This window comes from Coturnix japonica, chromosome 8 (genome assembly GCF_054131305.1).
Source record: "Coturnix japonica strain WE chromosome 8, WE-NBRP24, whole genome shotgun sequence".
NCBI lineage: Eukaryota > Metazoa > Chordata > Aves > Galliformes > Phasianidae > Coturnix > Coturnix japonica.
In genome coordinates this window covers 19,860,873-19,881,743 of record NC_140670.1, presented here as the reverse complement: position 1 = coordinate 19,881,743, position 20,871 = coordinate 19,860,873, and the positions used below count along the sequence as shown (strand labels likewise).

General features: G+C 37.7%; 2 protein-coding genes across 16 annotated transcripts in view; one reads left to right on the top strand and one right to left on the bottom strand.

Moving 5' to 3' along the window:
- Nucleotides 1-20,871, bottom strand: part of CPEB3 (cytoplasmic polyadenylation element binding protein 3) — a 114,691-nt gene that overhangs the window by 84,543 nt on the left and 9,277 nt on the right. For 7 of the 9 annotated variants that reach the window (XR_014948689.1, XR_014948690.1, XM_015866936.3 and 4 more), the window contains exon 2: nt 15,521-15,631. Coding sequence is in view for 5 of the 9 variants with exons in the window: in XM_015866936.3 (XP_015722422.2) it covers nt 15,521-15,631 (111 nt within the window). In the remaining 4 variants the exon portion in view is untranslated. Of the gene's footprint in view, nt 1-77; nt 217-15,520; nt 15,632-20,871 lie in introns of those variants that run through there. The other 2 variants (XM_015866945.3, XM_085554548.1) reach the window with 1 other exon arrangement.
- On the top strand, nt 76-20,137 carry MARCHF5 (membrane associated ring-CH-type finger 5). Of its 7 annotated transcripts, none has more exons than XM_085554559.1 (7): nt 76-388; nt 816-959; nt 10,918-11,120; nt 14,361-14,461; nt 16,400-16,583; nt 17,027-17,193; nt 17,768-20,137. In XM_085554559.1, the coding sequence occupies exons 4-7, from the start codon at nt 14,405-14,407 to the stop codon at nt 17,882-17,884; spliced, it is 525 nt and encodes a 174-aa protein (XP_085410685.1). In that variant the 5' UTR covers nt 76-388; nt 816-959; nt 10,918-11,120; nt 14,361-14,404; the 3' UTR covers nt 17,885-20,137. The 7 variants fall into 7 exon arrangements, with proteins under 7 accessions (XP_085410685.1, XP_085410682.1, XP_085410684.1 ...); XM_085554556.1 differs by having other exon boundaries at nt 14,331-14,461; XM_085554558.1 differs by having other exon boundaries at nt 752-959.

Genomic DNA, 20,871 nt, shown 5'->3' with positions numbered 1-20,871 from the left:
CGTCTCGACCGCCTCCCGGGCGCAGTCGCGCTGGGAAGAGGGCGGGGACGGGCGTCGCAGTCGCGCTCGGCCTTTACCTCACAGAGGCCCCGCCGCCTTTCAGCTCTGCACCGCGGCGGCTCGGGCCGCGCCGTGTGTGCGTAGCGCCCTCCGCGCGCCGCGTCCCGCCCGCCGAGGGAGGCGCGTGGCGGGGGGCGGCCTCGCTGCACGGCGCTGCTGTTATCCTGCTGTTATCCTGCTGTTATCCTGCTGTCTCCCTGCGTGACGCGCGGCCCCCCCCGCGCTGGGCCCCTTTGTCAGGCTGCGGGGCCTCGGCTAGGCCCGTGCCTTCCGCTGCCGTAACGATGTCGGAGCAGACGGGCCTGGCGCTGCCGCAGAGCATGGACAGGTACGGGAGGAGCGGCTCCGGGAGGCTCAGGCCGGTCGGGGGCGGTAGCGTGTCTGTGGGCTTTTGATGTCCGGGTGCTGCGGGCCGCGTTGAGCTCGGCCGTACGTCAGCGTGGAGTGCGTGGCGGGGCTGGAGCGGGGAGAACGGCGCGGTGTGCGGGGGCTGCGGGACGTAACGCGGCCATGGGAAGCGTTTGGTGCGTTCCTGAAAGCCTTGAAAGGCGAGGTGTATTTAGCCGGGCCTGGTGGGCTTTGTTACTGGTTTTGTCGGCTTTGGAGGAGTCTGTAGTTTCTTTTTTTTTTTTTTTTTTTTTTAATTGCTGCTAAGAAGTCCGACCTGTAAACCCCTCTGACTTAATTCTAGGGGAGAAAAGGCATTCGCTCTTTGTAAGCTTATTTCCTCTGTTTACGTTGATTTGCACACGAAGCACTTTCACCTTGTTCTGCTGAGAATTTGAGATTCCCACTGTGGCGCATTGAGTCATCCAGGAAGCTCTTGAGACCTGCACGTATAGGCGACACAACAACCGGGCTGTTAGTGCTGGGGGTGTGACTGCCTGCTGCTTCTGAAGGTCGGAACCCATAAGGAATCTATACTGATAAACATATCGCACTTAAATCACAAAGAACTTGGAGGGGGAGGGGGGAAAATACAGCCTGTCGTCAGGCAGGTAATGGAGAGGCAAACTCTGGGAGGCAAGGGCAGAGCTTGCACTGCCTGGATAAGGAACTTCAGTCCAGTGTGGAAAATGACTAAAAGTCTGTTGTTGGAGGACTGAGGAAGAGGGAAAGCTTCTGATGTTTTAGAAAGCCTGGGGAAGTGATGTTGTTAAGGAGGCTAAGGGTCAGGAATTGGAAACGTTTTTGCAAGAAGTAACAGAAAGGAGATAAGTTTGTTGTTTTTTAAAGCACTACAAGGGAAGTATTCTGTTTTACTTCCTGTGAATGTCGACAATAGAGAGGAAAATGGTGAAGGATGGCAAGTGAGCAGGAGAAGATGGGAAAACTTGTGTAGAAAGGAAGAAGAATGAGGAGGATCATGAAGAATGTTGCACATCTGAAACTAATTTTCATCTTCATCCTGAAGTTTGTGGTCTGATGATATATAATATTTCATTATTTTGGATTCCTAAGAAATCATTATGTTCTGAATGGCTGCCCTGCTGTCTGTAGCTATTTTAACATAACATGAGGTTCTAATTCAGTGGGAAATGTTTGAGGTGGTATTTATTTGCGGTGCAAACAGTAAATTGATGTAATTAGATGACGCTGCCTAATAAAACTGAAGCTTTTCTTTTGTGCTTGTATCAGCATTTGGGAGTGTGACACACAAGAATCTAGAATCTTTTGTGATGTCTTTACAGTTTGTTTTCTTTTAAGGTTACATGTTTTAAATGTCCTTTTTTTCTTCTTCTTCCATGTTTCTTCTGTCCTAGAACAGACTTGAAGGTCTTCCCAATATTAGCAAAGCTTACTGTTAGTGCAAAAACTGTTAAATCCAAATGGTATGTAGAAAGTAGTGAAAGAAGTCATGCGAGGTTTAGGTGAGTGTTCATTAAAAAGGAAGCTGGTTAACTAGCAGCCAAACCAGTTCACTGTTCTTCAGTTGGATATGATGGGTATATGGGGTTTGATGCATGTTTAATGTGCTTGTGAACCACAGTTTCGCAAAGCTGGAAGGATGTGTATCTGGCCGTTTCAAAAGACTTCCTAGTAAATTTGGTATAAGAGTTGGTAATCTAAAATAATTGGAAGGTGTTCCTGGCTTGCTTAGCAACAAGGACAATAGGGGAAACGTTTGAAGTACTTAGGAAGCATAGAAAAAGGTAAGAAGGACTGCAGCTTTCATGAAAGCTTGTTAGACTGAATATAGAAACAGCATTGTGGGAGACAGGAAATGGAGATGGTGTGAAGGTGCAAGTATTAAGGATTTGTCTTTAATTCAGGACTCAGGACAGTACAAGTAGAAGGATCTTGGAGCAAACAAGACTTCAAAATGCAGTCAGTGTAAGTTGTCTATTACATACTGGGGTTATGGAGAGTGGTTACATTACAAAAAACTGTCTTGTTCCTTCATCTGATGTTTCTCGGGATCATACATAACTGCTTTTATGTTGTATGTAGTGATGACCAAGAAAAACCTTTCATCTGGAGACGTAACCTGTGAATGACTCCTTTGTAGGGATTCTGAAGGGCAGAAGTTCCTTTTCATTCATGCTGTTATCACTGATGCTATTGGTAGCTATTACCCTTGGTAGCAGTAACAAGTGCATATAGAAAAGCTTATGAGTTAATGTATTATCATTTCACACAGAGCACGTACTGTTAAATCAAATTGAAATCTCGTAGTGAATGATGCAGAAAACAGCTTTTCAGTGAATAAAGCTGATTGGGAGGGAAAAAGGTTTTTTTTCTGATTCCAAGGTGGTATCACTGAGAATTCACAGAATAGTGAAGTACTCCTGTATCAGGAATAAGTTATTGCTGTAGATCTGAATGTATGCAAGGGTGATAGCTCCTGAAATCAACTTCTTCAATATGTATTTGTGAGAGATCATATCTGGCTTCTTTACTTGGCTCTTAGGTTGTACATCCACGTGACTTTCTTCTTGTGCTCATCTTTTGTTGTTTTTTCCTGCATAATTTTAGTCTGGACCACATTTCTAATAAATGACACTTTTCTAATAAAAAGCTGTTACGGTGTAATTAATTCCTTACTTGAAATTTCTAGCTAAGGACTTCATACTTTGCTGAAGTGAAGGGCTGCTACACCATGAATGCAAGAGGGAATAACACAAATACTGTACTCAGAGTATGAGGATCTTGAACCTTTACAATGAAAGTACTGTGCTTGGTGTGCCAGTATCACGAACTGAGTCCTTTTTGTCTTTTTAAACATCACTTTAAAAATAGGCTAAAAAAGAAGGAAGGTTTGTTGTTGTTTTGGCTTTATTTTCTTTCAGTTGGGTCCTATGAACTTCCCGTCTTGGCACTGTGTTACAGTAGTTCTTCCAGCTGAACACTTCTGAATGTTCTAGCTTTCATGTTTATCCCTTGTCAGGTGCTCTGGCTGCTCTGTGCATGCTCCAGACTCTTTTGTTCTCTCTGGGTAATGCTGGAAGATAAGCTGTTGAACTTTGTCAGATTTTGGTACTAGGTTCGATTAGTAACTTAATCTCTTAAGTACGTAGGTCACTCTGAAAGCAATGCTTCCTATTTATTTTCATGGAAATTAGAACACGTGCAAAGTGCACAATAATGCTATTTCATAGAGCAAATCATCAGCTACAAAATGCTATTTTTCAACTCACATCCACTGGTCTCCATAAATATTCAGTGAGTGTTGATGAATGTTGGTGGCTGTGTGCCATTGTTTACAAATGGAGGAATCTGGTGACACACCTTTGCTGCATGTGTACTTCCATGTGTGAGGTGCTGTTCTGTCAGACTGCCCCTCTGCTGCTGTCACACAGCATGTCATGGAATATCGGTGGGAAGGTTCAGCCTCTACTGCCATACTACCACCATCTGCTTTTGACTTCATGGGCCAATGTAATAAAATAGGAGGCCTTACTTTTAGAGCAGCCTTATTTCTGCTTATTCTTATTTTTTTCCAGTGTCATTTGCCTATAAAATGGAGTTTTATAGCTGTGTTTTAGGCATAAATAACATGTACTTTCACTTGGTTTTGAAGTGATTAATTTGATTAACTTGAAAATAATCCTGGAAGCTGTCAATTTTTATTTTATTTTTTCTTTTTAAAGATTTTTACTTCTATCATAAAATTTCATTGGATAGCTTCCAATTCATGTTTTGTGTTGATAGTCTGGTCAATCTGTTGTCTAAAAAAATCTAAATGCTTATCCACACACTGGCTTTTTATAGCAATGTCACTGCCTGTTTTTACCTTAATGTGAGCCATAACGCTAAAATGTACTCTTTATTTTTCAGCTTTATTCTCTTGACTTCAGAGGATTATCTGCAGATTGCTCTTGCAATTTGGTTATATTCAGGCTTCAAAATGCTGGGTTCCATTTCATGGTAGTGATTTGTGGTATTCTTCTTACTGTCTGAAGACCACTTTTCCTTCCAGTATACAAAGACTGCTCTGAAAGTAATGCCTCCCTGTTTTATCAGCAAGGGCAAATGAAAACTAATTGCGAACCTTTAAAAAGCCTTTTGCCCATCTATGTGAAAGCACCAGGATGTTATTTTTAAACTGTTTTAACCTTGGGACTTTTCTCTTTTTTCTTTTTCTCTCTTTTTTTATTTATTTTTTTTTTCCCCATGATGTGTATAGTATTTCCATATTGACATCTGCTTTGGTAGGCTTACGTACAGACTTGAATGTTTTAAACTTAATGGCTTAACAGCTTAATTCTACCTGCAGGCAGTAAGAGATAAGCTGTCTGATTTTAGGGCTAGGGAACTCCTAAGAAGCTGTTTATCATCTTTGGTACTGAAGCTCTTAGTACCATGTATACATTTTCATGGTACTCAAATAGTATTTTCATTTGTTAGATCTAAAATCTGTATGAAAGATTGTATTGAGAGCTTCTTAGATCTCTGCAATAGCGCTTAGTTGTGATTGCAAGCCACCATGCCAAGGGAAACAGTGCTTGCTGAAATAAAACCTTGTGTCAACTGATACAAATATACCAAGTAACTGTTTTAATATGTACAATTTCAGGAGAAAAAAATAATCTACAAGATTAAAATGTTACTTTTAGAAGATCTTAAAAGAAAACTTAAGTGGCAGTGAATATACCAAGTGTTCATTGGTGCGCTACTGTAGAGAGGATAGGGAGTTCTATGCATGAAATATGAAATAGGCCTTCTCTTATAATGTGTCTTTACGTAACTTTCTGTTCTCCCTCATTTGTTTCTCCTGTTAACAAATGCCTCCACTTGGCATCTGTGTACTTTGTTTAGAAGTCAGCATTTTATGTTGGACTAAAACATGCCAACATAAGGTAGCCTTCTGTGAAGGATGTTATTAGGAAGGCCATGTGCTGAGTGCTTGTGATTGCTCTGCTGGTGAGTCATGCAGTCAGCTTGAGGGTGCTGGGGAGAATTACCTAATGTTCTGGTCAGACACCTTGGAGCTTGGTTTGCATTTACTAAAGGCTCTTCCAAATTTTCAGTACCTACCAAATATGAGTGGCTGTTCCTAAACCCATTGCTTCCTAAGAATCTCTTTTTGGGGTTTAAAATCCTTACCGAATTGAGATTTTTTTTTAAATGGCTTTTTGATGTTTCATTCATTTTTGTTACAAATATTAAGAAGGTAAAAGATGACTGTTTCTTCTAGGGCCTTTTCATTCGCTTTTTCACATACTGTAATTCTATAATAAAATAGAAGTTATAAACTGAGAATATAACTTGAGTAATAGCATCTATTGTATAAGCTATTGAATTCAAAACCATTTGCTTGAAGACTTCCTGCTGACTTTTGCAGCTTTAGGACCCCACTTTCTATTTTATTTCTGCTTTGATTGAAAGAACGTAACAGGAAAAACTGCTTTGATCATGGAACTAAGAATGGAATGTGAACAGCCATAAGATTAGTTTTTAACTGATAAAGCCGGTGCTAATATGTTTACTTATAACTGTACTGTGCCTAAAGATTACGTTTTATTTTTACGTTAGCTGTGTGACACTGGAAGATTGATGCAGAAGTTTGAACTTGCATAACACAGTCTGTGAATGGGATCAAAGTCTGCATTTCTTTTATCATTTGCTTGTCACAGTGGTAGTTTAATGTTGAGAAAGGTACAATTTTAGGTATGGCAAAGTTCTGTTCTCTATGTTGCTTTTGATGTTTGTAACATCTACCACCTACTTTTTACATGTACCACAAACACCAGTGTTGGTGTTCTAATGAAGCAGTTGTGCAACGATACTTATCCTCGGTGCGTGGACAGCACTTCCAAGCAAGTTTCCTAAAACAGAATTGTTTTATTATCAAGGTTTGTCTTAGTGCTAATATTTTTTAATTCTCTGATGATGTCAGAAAGCTGTTTTCTGGAAACACTGACTGGGGAATCCTCTGAGTGTGTAATTAAACAATAGCAGCATCTGAGTAGAATACCTTACCATGCTTTGAGTTCCTTCTTACTAAGAAAAAGCCTCCTGTGTTGTAGAGTCTAAGATCAATTTTCCGTTACCTGCACTGACATTTCTTTTTGGTCAGACCTTTCCTTATCCTCTCTTTATCTGCTGTAATTGAGTATTGTAAGATGGAGAGCTACATGAGTTATTTTCTGTGCATTGTTCTTGATTAAATGCTTTTTCACCAACGCTTTTTCTGCTTTGGTTTGAGTGAAGTCTTGTCACCCTGTAACTGGAGAGTGTATTGACTGAGCTGCTGAAAGCAATGGTGCAAATAATCTTTTTTCTTCCTCGAAGTGCAGAATCCAGGTCATGATGACTGTGATCAAGAATATAGTTGAAAATGCTTTTCCCAGGGGGCCTCAAATGACTGAAGTTTGACAGTTATATGATTTCTTGTTTTGTTATGCTTTTATTGTCTGGCAAGTAAATTTGGTGCATTGGAAACCAAGGAAACAGTTAAAAATCAAAGTTTAGCACATAGTGAAGCATGTAATGTGTCCCTGGGGAGTGAGCATTGGTGTAAGAGTTCAATACAGTAGATTGCAGATGACTTACAAGAAGAATGACTTTTAAATCTACTTTGAAGTCTTACTCAGTCTTCCTTTGCTACATCTGGCAGTGTTGCTAGAACAGAGTTTTTCAGCTTCGTAAAAATCCATCCTCCTTTAATCTCTTATCGGTGTAGAAATCAGGTAGTTGAGCTTCTCAGGAGTTGGGTGTTCTACCTTAATAGCAGGTCATATTATCAGTTGGAGAACACTGTGTGGTTCTGTTGCCATCTGGAGTTCTTGTACTGTCTTGAGCATGCTACCTGCCTTGCTTTCTACAGCCAGAGTAAATATTAGTATACAAATTCTATCTCATCTAGCTTCTTACTATATCTATTATACATGCATATCATGCTGCTCTGCAGTTCAGCACTGTGAGAAGCTGAGACATTAAAGAATTTTCTCTGGTTTTCATTTTCCTAATCAGAGCTTTCAGACATACTGCTGTATTATGTTGCAGCTATTGCAAACAATTAGTACATGATTAAGATGGAAGGAACACAGAAGGAAGTATTGTTAAATGACCTCTAAATCATCATTTGCTAGGTGTTTTGCCACTATGTTATTGCAGTAGTAGCATAATATATTAGTAATATTAGGTATTACCATTACTTCTTTCTCAACCTTCATTTTTTGAACCCATACTTCAGTTTTGGAAGTAATTTGTTGGCAAGCTTTGTGATCTCAGCCCTCGCTGCTGGATTTGTTCATTTTTTATTTCCCATATCTAATGCTAAGACTCGCATGGTGCTGCCCCCTAGCAGTTTTGTAGTGCCTTAGATCGATTGAGCTGTATGCTCCAGCTTTTGTCAGACACACAGGCCATGCTTGCAGTCTCTTGTGAGCAAAGAATGGCCTTCTATCACAAGAACTTTCTGCTGCTTTCTTCCAACTCAGGAAAAAGAAATGCTTAGAGTACTTGAAATGCATTCTTTCATTGCTTCTTGAGAAGAGAGCTTATGGTGTTCCTCTACCAAGATGAGTTGCTGAGTAACTTACCTATGTTGTGTGCTGCTTCGTAACTCCCTTTAATTTTGAAATCTTGGTCTGCCCACTTATGTATGATTTTACAGTTTTTAGAGTGTAGTCATTAGGTTTATTGGAAGCTTGTTACTATTCATTGGTAATATTTTATCTGTCATTATTGTCTATACATTAAAAAACTTACAAGCTTATGGACAGGTGCTTTACAAATAGCTGACTCTGCTTATTCCTTTGGAACCATGGTTTTTCATGGCCAGTTGTTGCAGTGCTTTCAGTCTCATCTCCCAGTACCTGCTTTCACCTGTTGGCTCACAAAGCTGTGGTTGCTATCAGCAGTCTTCACTTTTTTTTTTTTTCTTCTCAGATATTAAATTCAATTGCAATAAGTATTATTAGTAGAGTAAGGATGCTGTTTTCTTAGCAGAGTAAGGATGCTGTATTCTGATATTAAGGTAACAGTGAATTTGTGCTTCAAGGAAAAATGGCGTGCTTTGTAATGGGCAGAAAAGTTTTCTTGGAGAGATTTCTTGTATTTTATGATGGATCTGTAATGGGAGGAAAATGCTTTTTGGCTCATGGTTAAGTGCAAGGCCCTGCTAAAAGTCTTGAAGGATTTTTCTTTTCAGAAGTTTTCTGTTTGTACTTGAAGTTTCTGTGTGTTTGTCGCTGATCCTTAGGGAAAAATTCCAACAATTTTTAATTCTCTTGAAGCACTGAATATGTGGAACAAGGTTATGAACAGCTGTGTTGTCCTAGTCTCCCAAATCACCTTCCATTAAGTGTTGCGGACACAAGGATGTCTGCTGGGCTTATTGAGCTTAAAGATTTTTGAGATCTCTTTACTGGTGGTATAAAACCGATGAACTGCTTTTAAAGTATTTGTATTGCTTGTTTAGTGTTTCCCACATGAAAACAAAGCTTTATCATGATTAATTCAGCTCCCACAGACTGAGATGATTTGATTTCTTCTTCCCATCTAATGCTGATTTGAGGAAAAAAGTATTATTTAAACAGAGTACAAGGCAGTAAAACAGCAGTCTGCCTGTTGGTATGTCTGTTGGAATAGGAGGATCTTCTTGGTGTGCTGCTGCTATCACTGTAGGAGAGCAGCTTCCTTAGTGATGCAGAATTCATGGTTTGGAGAACCTTCTTCTTAGGCAAGTTGAGGATTTCTAGTCTGCTTGTATAACATCTGTAGTGTAGGCTTTCTGATCTGTAATACAGTTTTCTATCTATCCACTTTGCTTTTTATACGTGTAGTTTCCTGAAGGGAATTTATCTTCAGTAGAAAATAAAATGAATGTGATTAGTTTTTCTGAGTCAGAGTAGATGTTTTTGAGTCTGGACAACTTCTAGGTACTGGGGACCAAAATCTAAAAGGCTTTTGTAATCTTATATTCCAATCTGAAATGACACTGGTTTGCTTTTCGTGTGTTGTGCTGCTCTTAATTGCTTTTTTTTTTTCTTTTAAATGCCATAGAAGTATAGAAAAATACATCAGTGTTATTGATTTGGCTCTGTAGAAAATTCAACAAGGAAAAAAGGTTTCTGTTTCTATCAGAAGCAATGCTTTGTTCTGCCTTGCCAGCCTTTTCTATTTCAGGTTATCTGAGTAGCAACCTCATTCAGTAGTAAGAATCAAGGTCATATTTTATTCAGTACAAGAAAATGGAAAATGTGGCAGGAGCCAAGGTGCTTGTCTGGAAATGGTTTTATTTAGCTCTTTCTGCTACAGATGCAGTCAATGGAAAGGGGTAAAGCTCATGACAAAAACATGCAGAATTTACTGTTCATTATTCATGACTTGTTAAGGGCTTAAAACTGTAAAGGATTTTGTTGTTATTCTCATAAGTCTTTCAAGTTTTTCAGTTATGATTACCTGGCAGGAAATTAGGTGAATCAGTTAAGGAAAAGATGATGATCGTATCAACAGAAAACTTGAATATAATTTATTCGGCGAGGTGCTCGTGGATATATTCACCATTTAAATAATCTGTCATTATTTGAGTGTGGTTTAGGCTTCTGTGGTTTTAATGCATTTGACCTCACTGGCAGCCACAGATTTAGCCAGCTCTGTTGTGGAGTTCTTAGCTGAAGAGTGAAAGTGTAAGTTATGAATGTAGGCTTAAACTGTATGTGCAGTGAATCAGCAGAACAAAGAAAAAACTGGAAGATGAACACTGCTGTGAGTAGTATTGCACTGTTTTACAGAAAGTGTACAGGGGCTGTTGGAAACAAGGGGGGTGATGCAATGAAGGAGAGAGAGTTGAGCAGCTGCAGCGTGGTAGAAATCGTTTGAAGGAGACTTGAGAGGAAGGTCAACAGCTGACAGTAAATTCAGAGGAGGGGAGAGCAGAAGTTTTGTTTACTACCTTAACACATCCCTTCATAGAAACTGCAGTTGGATGCATTTATTTACAGGGTTTCTCACATTGTATCATTTGCATTAAGGTTTTGTCGTGCAAGAGGATTGAATTTATTTTCCCAGTTGAAACTACTGCATTGATTTAATATTTTTCATTAAAAAAAAAAAAATTACAGAATACTCAGTGTGGAAGGAGGTACTTGATGATACAACTTAACATTCCATGCATTTAATTATTAGGAGGCTGAACTACAGTTGCAGTGCTTTTTAAACCTTAAATGATCAAAATCTGGAATTAGTAATTCAGAATGTATTAAAAGCATCTGCTTAGCTGTCTGTAATATTATGTTGTTAATACTGCAGGGTAAGGCTGTGGTTAAAAAGAAAAAAACCTGTGTATTTGGTGATTAGGAATGAAGCAACAAGCATCATTTCTAGGTATTCGTTTTCTAAAAATACATATGAAAATTCAGCACTCGAAAGTAGCAAAAATATCTTTTTTTCTTCCTGTAATTACAGAAGCTGCTGGGTTTGTTTTGCTACCGATGAGGATGATCGGACAGCAGAGTGGGTGAGACCTTGCAGGTGCAGGGGCTCTACGAAGTGGGTTCATCAGACTTGTCTACAGCGCTGGGTGGATGAAAAGCAAAGAGGAAACAGTACTGCTAGAGTTGCTTGTCCTCAGTGCAATGCAGAATATTTAATAGTATTTCCAAAGCTAGGTAAGATGTGTATCATTTTAATCACAATATAATGGGTTGTTTCTGTATATTGTTCCTAATACTTTGCTTATTTATTGATTGATTTTAATGCTTGGAGTCTGTTTTATTGACAATTTTGAGCTGAAAAAATTGAGCTGAAAGGAAATTTGAGTGACGATACATATTGCAAAGGGGGAAGAAAACTGGCTAGTGTGTTATCCATGTTTATGAATATGTAAAACAGCACCATAGCTTGTTAGTAAGTAAGTGATGTATAAGTCCTTGAGTCAATTTTGCTATAAAGTAGTTGTGAGGAAGGCATCAAGTGTTGATAATTAGCGTTAATTTGGTGTGTATGGGGCAGGGGGTTGGTGTCTGAACAGTGAAGATATACCACAAAATTTGAAGGTTTTGGCAATAGGCAACAGAAGTGCCTGTAGTTTATTTAAGATGCACACACAGAAAAAGAAACAGGCCTTTTCATTTGTGCCTGCAATTTGTGGCATCCTTTATTTGAATGCTAAGATGCCTAAATACTAATGTTCCTAGCTTCTGATGAATCTGGCCTAAAATTCTTGTGTGAGACTCCTCAGCTCTGTTTGAAGGCATCCTAAATTTTTTGATCTATTTTCTCTCTCAATACCAGCTTTTTCCATGGTAAAGATGTAAGGGAGGAATAACATTTAACATGGCATATGTAATTTTACACAAGTCTGTAGTAGACCAGGAAAATGATTTTGGGTTCATCAAACCTCCATTATGAACTCAGGTCCTTCAAGCAGGTGGGACAGTTGTGCTCTTTTGTAGCAATTCTTAGTAACCTAGAACTGTTACATCAGAACTCAACTGTAAGTCAATCAAGGTCACACAAGGCAAAGTTAGGACAGTAAGATTTCAAGCAGTCTTAGCAGTAGCTCCTTCCTTGTGCTGCAGCAAACATGTTACCAGCCATGCCATTCAAAAAGCTGAAGTTTCTTGAGCAGGTAAGATGTAGCAATTAACCAAGTTTCCATGACGTATCATGCTTCAGAAACTTAATCTACTTTCTAATATACTGCTGGAAAAAGGTTTCCGTGAAAAAGTGCTTCCTAAAAACTCCTAGTGAATATCTCCTTTTTTGATGAACTGCTTAAAACACGGATTTTTCATTATTATTATTCATTTGAATAAATAAGAAAACCAAACTTGGCAGACAAATTTCTAAAGCATTGGGGGTTTTAATACACAAAAAATATTACTGTATTTTGTTCTTTCATGTGTATGTCAGATTTTTTCAGTTTTGTACTTTCTTAATATCATCTTCAAAGACTTGTTCTGCCTTCCTTTCTCACTGCTTTCACCTTAGAGGGGTAATTAAAGCTTAGTGGAACATTTTTTTTTCTAGCTCAGAATTCTGTACTTAATTCTGTGTTGTGCTTTCTTTCAGTGGGTGCAGTCTGTTAGTATTTCATCTTAGACTTCTGCTGTTGCCATTACCACCTTGCACCTTCAGTGCTTTGTGTTATCCTTCAGGGCTTGCAGAATATGACAATTTTGTGTGATTTTTGAGGGAGTTGTTGGGTGGTGGTGGTGTTAAATTTTTTGCGAGGGGGGAGGAGTCTCTTGACTTTACATCCTTTAAAAGAATGATGTAAATTATCCAAACAGTGCACTAAACTTTTCTCAGTGATTGTGGGAAGCTATCAGGATATGCAGATGACTGCATCTTTGGCACTTGCAGTTATGACCTTGTTGCTATTTTAATATGCTCATAAATATATCAACGATCTTTTAAATTTGTCCTGGAAAGTTAATCATAAGTATTAATACAGTTGAACAAATTTATTTATTCTTTTTCAGAGCTGAACTATGAAGCTAATTAAGCAACATTCTGCCCAACTTAGTCACACAAAACTGTCTACAAGATTGATAGATAACTTAGCCTTATTTGCAATTACTTAAGCCAAGTCTACATATAAGCTAGATATGTTTAAATTGTGGGTCTTCGGTATGACACATGCACAAACACCAGTTAAAAAGTGCAATCTCTGCATCAGGTCTGTGGCTGGTATTACCGTACAACTGGTATATAAAATATTGCTCTGTATTTGGGAGTGCTTTTCAAGAATGTCACTGTTAATAAATATTATAACTAGTTCACTTAGATGTTCCTGTTACTTGTTTTCATTGGCTGGTTCCAGCTGACTAGAATTGGTGCTGCCATTGGGTGGTTATCTTTTTTGTTTGGTTGTTTTTTGAAAGCACACCCACTGTTCTCTTGCAGAGCCAACTAAATCATGCAACAGGACTCACAACTTTTGTCAGCTATAAAAGTATGCAAAAAAAAAAAAAGTAGTCACCAACCATTTACTTTCTGATAACATGTAATATCCTGAAGAGCTTGTTGTAAAACACAATATAAAATTGCTACTTTTCTACTGATATTTAGCAGTCTGGCAAAGACAAAAGTATCATGGAACATGGCTATGGTAACAGCCACTTTTCAGTTCCATGCATACTTTCCAGACTATTCAACTTGTGGTTTTTGCTTTGCTGGTTCTCTTGTAGTCTTCAGAAGAAAAGATGTGAGTATGCCCTGTTTATCAAAGTTGGTGTTAGCAATGCGTTGCTCTGTGCAAGTCTTAAAAGTGGAGTTGATAATAAACAGTGAAACTGTGTATTATCAATAGTTCTGAAGGAAGAGAATTTTTTCCTCTAATATTTGAGGTAACCCTAAAAATATTGAATGCAACCGATCACTTTCCCAGTGGAATGAATCTTTGACTGCTACTTTTTGCTGTAGAGCGGGATAAAGTTCAGTGACAGCATTCTTAGGCAAAGCTGTCAGAGATCAGATCAGCTTGTGGGGTACATAATGACTGTATGTTATTTTGTCTTTTTGAAAAATACCTAACATACACCAAAGAAAAGATCACTGAGCTTTAAATGGTTAGTACAGCAAAACTATTTTGATTCAGGAGATACAAAGGGACCTCGTCAACTTCAGCAGTGTAAATTAGTAGTGCTGTAAGGAGTATATTTCTCTCAGATGTTTGTATGAATGAAAAACTATGTTGAAGCTACAAGTTCAGCTCAGTAGCTTTTAAGCTGTGTGCTCTCATAAGCAGCATATGTGACATATCAAATTTGTATTTTGCCAAATTTGTGCTTTCTTGTCAGTGACAGGTGCTGAGAGCTTTCTTCAGTATGCTTATATCTGCATCTTGAAACCTTACTTTTCCTCTGTCATAGGTCCAGTTGTTTACGTTTTGGATCTTGCAGATCGACTGATCTCAAAGGCATGTCCATTTGCTGCAGCTGGAATAATGGTGGGCTCCATATACTGGACAGCAGTTACATATGGAGCTGTAACAGTGATGCAGGTACATGTGTGTTTCCTCTTCTAGATCTTAAAAGCCTTTTAAATTAAAAAATAAAGACTCCTTTCTTCCCTTAGCTTAAATTGTGGCTTTGCTACTTTCATCACATTCAGTGAAGTTAGCACATATATTCAAGGTGGGTTGATAGAAAGCATTTTACTCTTAACTAGTCATACTGTATAAAGCCCGTTCTGCCTGTTCAAGCTGGGTTCATGGTATACAGTTAAGAAAATTCACTGCTGTTTGTTACTGGCTGCCCTGAATAAGACACGCTGATGAACACACTTCTGTTCTTAAGAAAAAGTACCATTAGCACAAGGCTACTGGTAATGGGTAGTCTGTAACTCCTAGTCTTGAGAAGAAAGGAGACTAATCTCTTCTTTATCTGCAGAACAATTTTGCTGGTTACATGGAGAATTTTTCAACTCCTTTTCTTATTATATGAAGAACAATATGCATGTTCTGAAGGATGCAATTCATGCATAAACAACAAATGTAAACAACTTCATTTTGATAGTATATTTTGATTATTGCAGAATGTATGTTAGCTGAAAGAAACTGTCTACTTCAGTTTTTGTGGACTTGCAGTTTGACTACAAGAATAGTGCTGACAGAAGCTGAGCTCTTAACTGTTGCTCAAAACTGTCCTATTTCAAATACAAGACTAAAGTTCATGGATTGTACAACTAGCAGGACCTTTGTTAGCATTTTAGTTGATTCCTGTATTTAGCCTATAACCTGTGTTTTGCCTGAAAGTATAAAGTATTCTGATGCAATTCAGTTATACACAGTAGCATACAGATGCATTTATTAATTCTGTGTTACAGTACAGAATTGTAACCTATTTTACATATAAAACCTGGTCATTATCCATGTAAGTTATATGGAACTACTTTTTCTTGAGCTGTGTGGTACTGCCCTTTAGCGTTTGGTTCTGTTTGTATAGAAACTTATAGCAAGAATGTATATGACAACCATTTTAACTTGAGCCCAGATGAGTTGATGCAGCCTCCTTGGTACCATTGTCAAATGGCTGTATAAAAGTGATATAAAATGACTTACTAGATCTCCTCCATTCCAGTGGATGACGCTCCGAACTACAGAATTGTACATCTGTGAATTTCCTCATCTCACATCTTGTTCTTGTAGCCCTTACAGGGGCACTGCAAGCATCTGTAGGGATAAAACTGGAATTTAGTGAAATATACTAGTCCTTGTCTCTCTGAAAACTGCTACGCTGAGCCTTTTTCTGCAGTAACTTCAGTGATCTTTTATAGCTTCTCTACAACTACACAAGAAAATGGGAAGCTTAAACGTTCCTCTCTATGGTTGCTTTACTTTAGAAATGAGAATCTGGCCTTAAGCAAAGGCAAGTTGTGGGTGTAGTTAAGCAAATGCATGGTTACTACTTCACACCTACACTGCTATAGAAACCTGGTTAGATCCCAGGTTTGAAGAATTACATCTTTTCCTCTGGTTTACATACAGTGTGATTTCTCTTGCATAGAGGGTTCCTAATTAAGAGATTTTAAACTAAGCATCCTGAAATACATTTTATCCTTAAAAGCAAGATCTAATCAATTTCAGTATAGAATTAATCATTCACAAATTTAAGTTTTTGTATGCACTGTGGAAAGCTTTCTGTTTTCATATTCAGATGTTTATGCTTTTACTCATGCATGCAGAAGGACATGAAACTTTTGCAGAGATGGTAGAGCATTGTGTTACAGGTCTCTGTTGCAAGATTAATGATGTGCACACTAGGGAAGCAGCTCACTCGTCTGCATTGTGCTAGATAAACAGCCAAGGACACAAAGGGAGACTGAGTACATTAGTTGAAGAGTTTTTTGTTACCTTAAAATGTGTGATCAGTCCCTCCCCAAAACAAGCTTTTAAAATTGTATTTCTTGTTTGTTTGTTCACTATATACGTATTTATCAGGTTGTGGGTCACAAAGAAGGTCTTGACGTTATGGAGAGAGCTGATCCTTTATTTCTTTTAATTGGACTTCCCACTATCCCAGTCATGCTAATACTGGGCAAGATGATTCGCTGGGAGGACTATGTACTCAGACTGTGGCGCAAATACTCTAATAAGCTACAAATTTTGAACAGCATATTTCCAGGTAATGTGAATTAATTTTAAAAGTCAATACCAAGTTAGAGTTTCTCCATCTAGGAGACAGGGGCATGAGTTTTTACCATCCTTAAGTATGGGTGATTATACTTTCCCTCCATTATATTTGTTCTTTTTTGATTGTGCTCATACAGTACCTAGTGAGGCAAGTGGGGCAACAGAAGCAGGAGCATGGTTTCAGTTAAGGCTTTGGTAATGAAAGAATCTACTAAAAATAATGGTTTCTTGTTTGAAAGTAAAAATGAAGATAGTCACTTAATTGAAATAGAATATCTGCTGAAAAGAGGGTGAGTTATCAAAGTAATTAAACTGAATATCTATGCTGATGCGCTGTAGATGTATAATGAAGCAGAGGAGGGCAGGACTGGTTCCTCCTGTGCTCTGTTTGAGGCACTGGCTGCATTATCTCTTCTTCTGCTCTCATCCCTTTAGGCATTGGTTGTCCTGTTCCTCGTATTCCAGCAGAGGCCAACCCACTGGCTGATCATGTCTCTGCAACACGTATTCTGTGTGGAGCTCTAGTTTTCCCTACTATTGCCACAATAGTTGGCAAGCTGATGTTCAGCAGTGTTAACTCAAATTTACAAAGGACAATCTTGGTAAGATACTCTGTTGTTTGTTATATAAATAGTTACATAGGATTGTAAAGTGATGTGGAGTTGGAGGAAACTAAGAAGTGTAAATTGAACTGGAACTTAAGTGATGAATGAGATGAATGCAGGGTAAAACTTTAAGAATAATAAATTGGCTTTCTTTCACTTCATGCTTGTTTTTAGTAAGTGCCCTCTTCCACAGTCTGTTTATGGAATGGTAACAAATACTGTTACTTGTGTCATCTATAATTACTCAGAGAAAGGGGAAAGAAGCAGGTAAATAATTGTTTTACTTAGTTTTTGAAATAGAGTACTAGACTTATAGGATATGTGTTGAACTGCCAAGGAAATTTAAAAATAAAAAAAAAAATTAAAAAAAAATTGTAGGTCTATTTTATAATCCCTTTGCACAGTGCAATACTGCATTGTGACAGAAAACTGTGATAATGATTTAGAATTGTCCTAATTAGCTAACTTCAAAAGAAAAAGCTGTTTGATTAGGAAAGTAAACTTTATTGAATGTTTTGTTTGTGATGCTATGATGAACTTTCCAGGCTTTCAAAATCTCTTTTTATTTCAGGGTGGAATTGCTTTTGTTGCTATAAAAGGAGCTTTTAAGGTTTACTTCAAACAACAGCAGTATTTGCGCCAAGCTCACCGCAAAATTTTAAATTATCCTGAGCAAGAAGGTGCATAAAGCTGTGATCATCTGATGTCATGCAGTCTCACCTAACAGGTTTCCATGTTGTATTGGTTCCATCATCATTGCACAGTAGTGGAGAATTGTGATAAGTTGCTGCTCCTGTTTTTTTGTGTTGGTTTTTTTTTTTTTTTTCTTTAAATATAATAAAGCACTGTCTTGTGGCAGGGTATATCCTTTCAGTAATCACTGAACCTAAGAATGTGACTTGCTTTCATTGTTTTGGGGTATTTCTTTTGAGCAACAGGCTTTGGAATTACTTTCTTTGAGCCGATTTGCTGAATGGGTGAAAAAAATAGCACTAACTCCACAACAGGAACACTTTGAATTGTGTAGTTAATATAGGCCACGTCCAGATGCTTTTTCTAATACTGTGTTTTCATACCCAGGCTGTCATCCATTTCTGTACTTTATGCAATGAAGGTTGGTTTTTGGTTTTTTTTTAAGAAAGGAAATGAGTCATTACAAAGGGAAAGTAATTATGGGACATCAGGCAATAAAGATTTTCTTGTTTTTTGCTGGTGTGGAGCAGGCAGTGCACAATACACAAATGGCTGGACAGAGACAGCAAGAGGTAGATCAGTGTACAGGAGTATATATGTCAGCTTTAGCCACCTGAGTACAAGCTTTTGAAATGAGTGTGGCTTCCAGGTGACTCTTCTATTCCTGGTAATTTTTATTGTCCTGTTGTATCTTCTGCAATACCTACTGTTTGCTCATGGCGATTTTTTTTTTTTTCCTGTTTTGTAACTGGTACTAGATAGCTTTCTTTTTTTCTTCCCAGTGAAATAATTACATCAGGGAAGTGAATTTCAATCACTTTCTAGTTAAGTATTAGTGCAATTGTTTAGTTTTCATGTTCTTTTTGATCATGTAAGTTATCTATACAAGTAAAAAGGGTAAGAAAAATATGTGGAAACAATGGATGCTAAAGTTACGTTTAATAGAAAGCTCTAGTTTTCAGTTTCAACTTCCAGGTCTGGGGACACAGCTCAGCTCCTGTATCTGGACAAGTCTTTTATCTGCCCAAGTCATCTGTATTGGCAGGATAGCCAGGAACAACAGCTGGAAAGGGGGCAATGCTACACTGGGGTACTGAGTTTAAGATATTACCAGCAGTTTAGACAGCTGAATACAATTTGGTTCTGTTCTGTAAAGGACTAAGGATAAATCTTACAATGTGTAATAAACTAAGTTAGTTTATTTGCGCAGTAAGCTTTACTGTTACAACATGTTCAAAGTAGCCTGCTGATGGAGACACTAGCACTTCAGTTATTTCAGATATGTAAAACCAGAAATTAATTGCTTTCCAAAGTTAAATTTTGACAAATATCACATGGCCATTTAATATTCTTATCAGCTCTAACCTTGAGTTACTACTACTAGTTCTTTCTATGACAATTTGTTGTTCTCAAAAGGTTTTTTCTTCTTCATAGTTGGTTTTCAAATGCATGGAGACAGGTTAAAAAACAGACAAACAAAAAAACCCAGAAATTACAAAAATAAAAATAAAAAAAAAAATAGTGGAAGTATTCATAAGTAACTATTTCTTTTCACCAGAAATGAAGGAAATGCAGAATGGATTTAATATTTGACTGCAATAATGTATGCTAAAGAAACCTCAAAAATACGGTACCTTTTCTATAGTGTATTTGTCTTAAATACTGAGATGTAATATTTTAGAACTGTATAAAGTGTATATAATGGCCACCTGCTATTCAAAAACTACATGTATAGAAAATTTGATCCATAAAATACTTGGAGTTTCTTGCTGTAACTGAAGAATTGCTACAATCTTGCAAGTCTGCTGATTATATTTGTCTTAGAGTGGGCTCACTTTTATATAAGACTTTAGATAGAGTGGCAACCTTGAAAAGTTGCTGCTTTGTGTAAGATAGCCTTGAAACATATACATATTTCTTATGGAATTCCTCATTTTGAGAAAACAGCTTTTCAGTGGTCTTCACTGTATATATTTCCTGCCAATTTATTACTGTTTTTTAAAGTCTCATGAAGAATTGAATGATGCAAATTACCAGTCTTGAAACTTGTTCTATGGGAAGAGATAATTGTCTTCACTGAAACTTGAAGCTACTGTAAAAATATCATTACAGAAACACTGTTTGGATTATATGCTGATTAAAGTGGTGGCAGAAAGTCATTACTTTGGTTACTATGTTGTAAATCTTGTTTTTAGTATTACAAATTACAGTTATGTTGAATTAGGCTGAATAAATATTTTTTACGCTCCATAGTGTATTTTGTCAGTTGAACAGAAGCCAACGACAACGGAATGTGTTTTAATGCATATCTGAGGAGTTATACAATCAGTCTTATGTTGATAGGGGAAAGAAATATCTTGCAGTAAGGGAAAAATGACTGAGACTTCAGCCTTATACTTTAAATTTACTATCTGGTTGGGTTTTTTTCCCTCACTTGTTTGTGATTAGTGAATGAGATGATGGAATGCATTTATCAAACACAAAACATTGTTGCAATGTGAAAGACCTCTGTTAATACAGAATTGTGATTGGAAGTTGCTAGATATCTCTGGGTTGGCTGATGTGCTGAGTTTATTGGGGAATACTGTGATCTATTCTCATTGAGAGAGGTAATACTGCCTGGAGGAATAATTTTTTTCACTAATGGTTAATGTCTTGTAACCTTCACAGAATGAGCGTTAAATGTTATTTAGCATTTCTCAGTGTAATATAAGGGTTCTCAACCATTCTTATCCAATAGCAGAAAATGGCACATCTTCTCTAACCTCACGTGCTGTGATTTGGAGGAAAAAAAACCTACAAACCACTTGTTTCAGTGCATTCCAGCATAATCTGGAAATCAGAACTTAGTTGCCTCAATTCTTGTAGACATTGAGGCCTAGACTTTTCTTCATTGCTGTTCAGCAGGTTCCTCTCCTGGAGTGAGCTGTAGAACTAGGAATATCTGTGCCAGAGTTTGTCCAGGATTTCAGCTATTTAAGT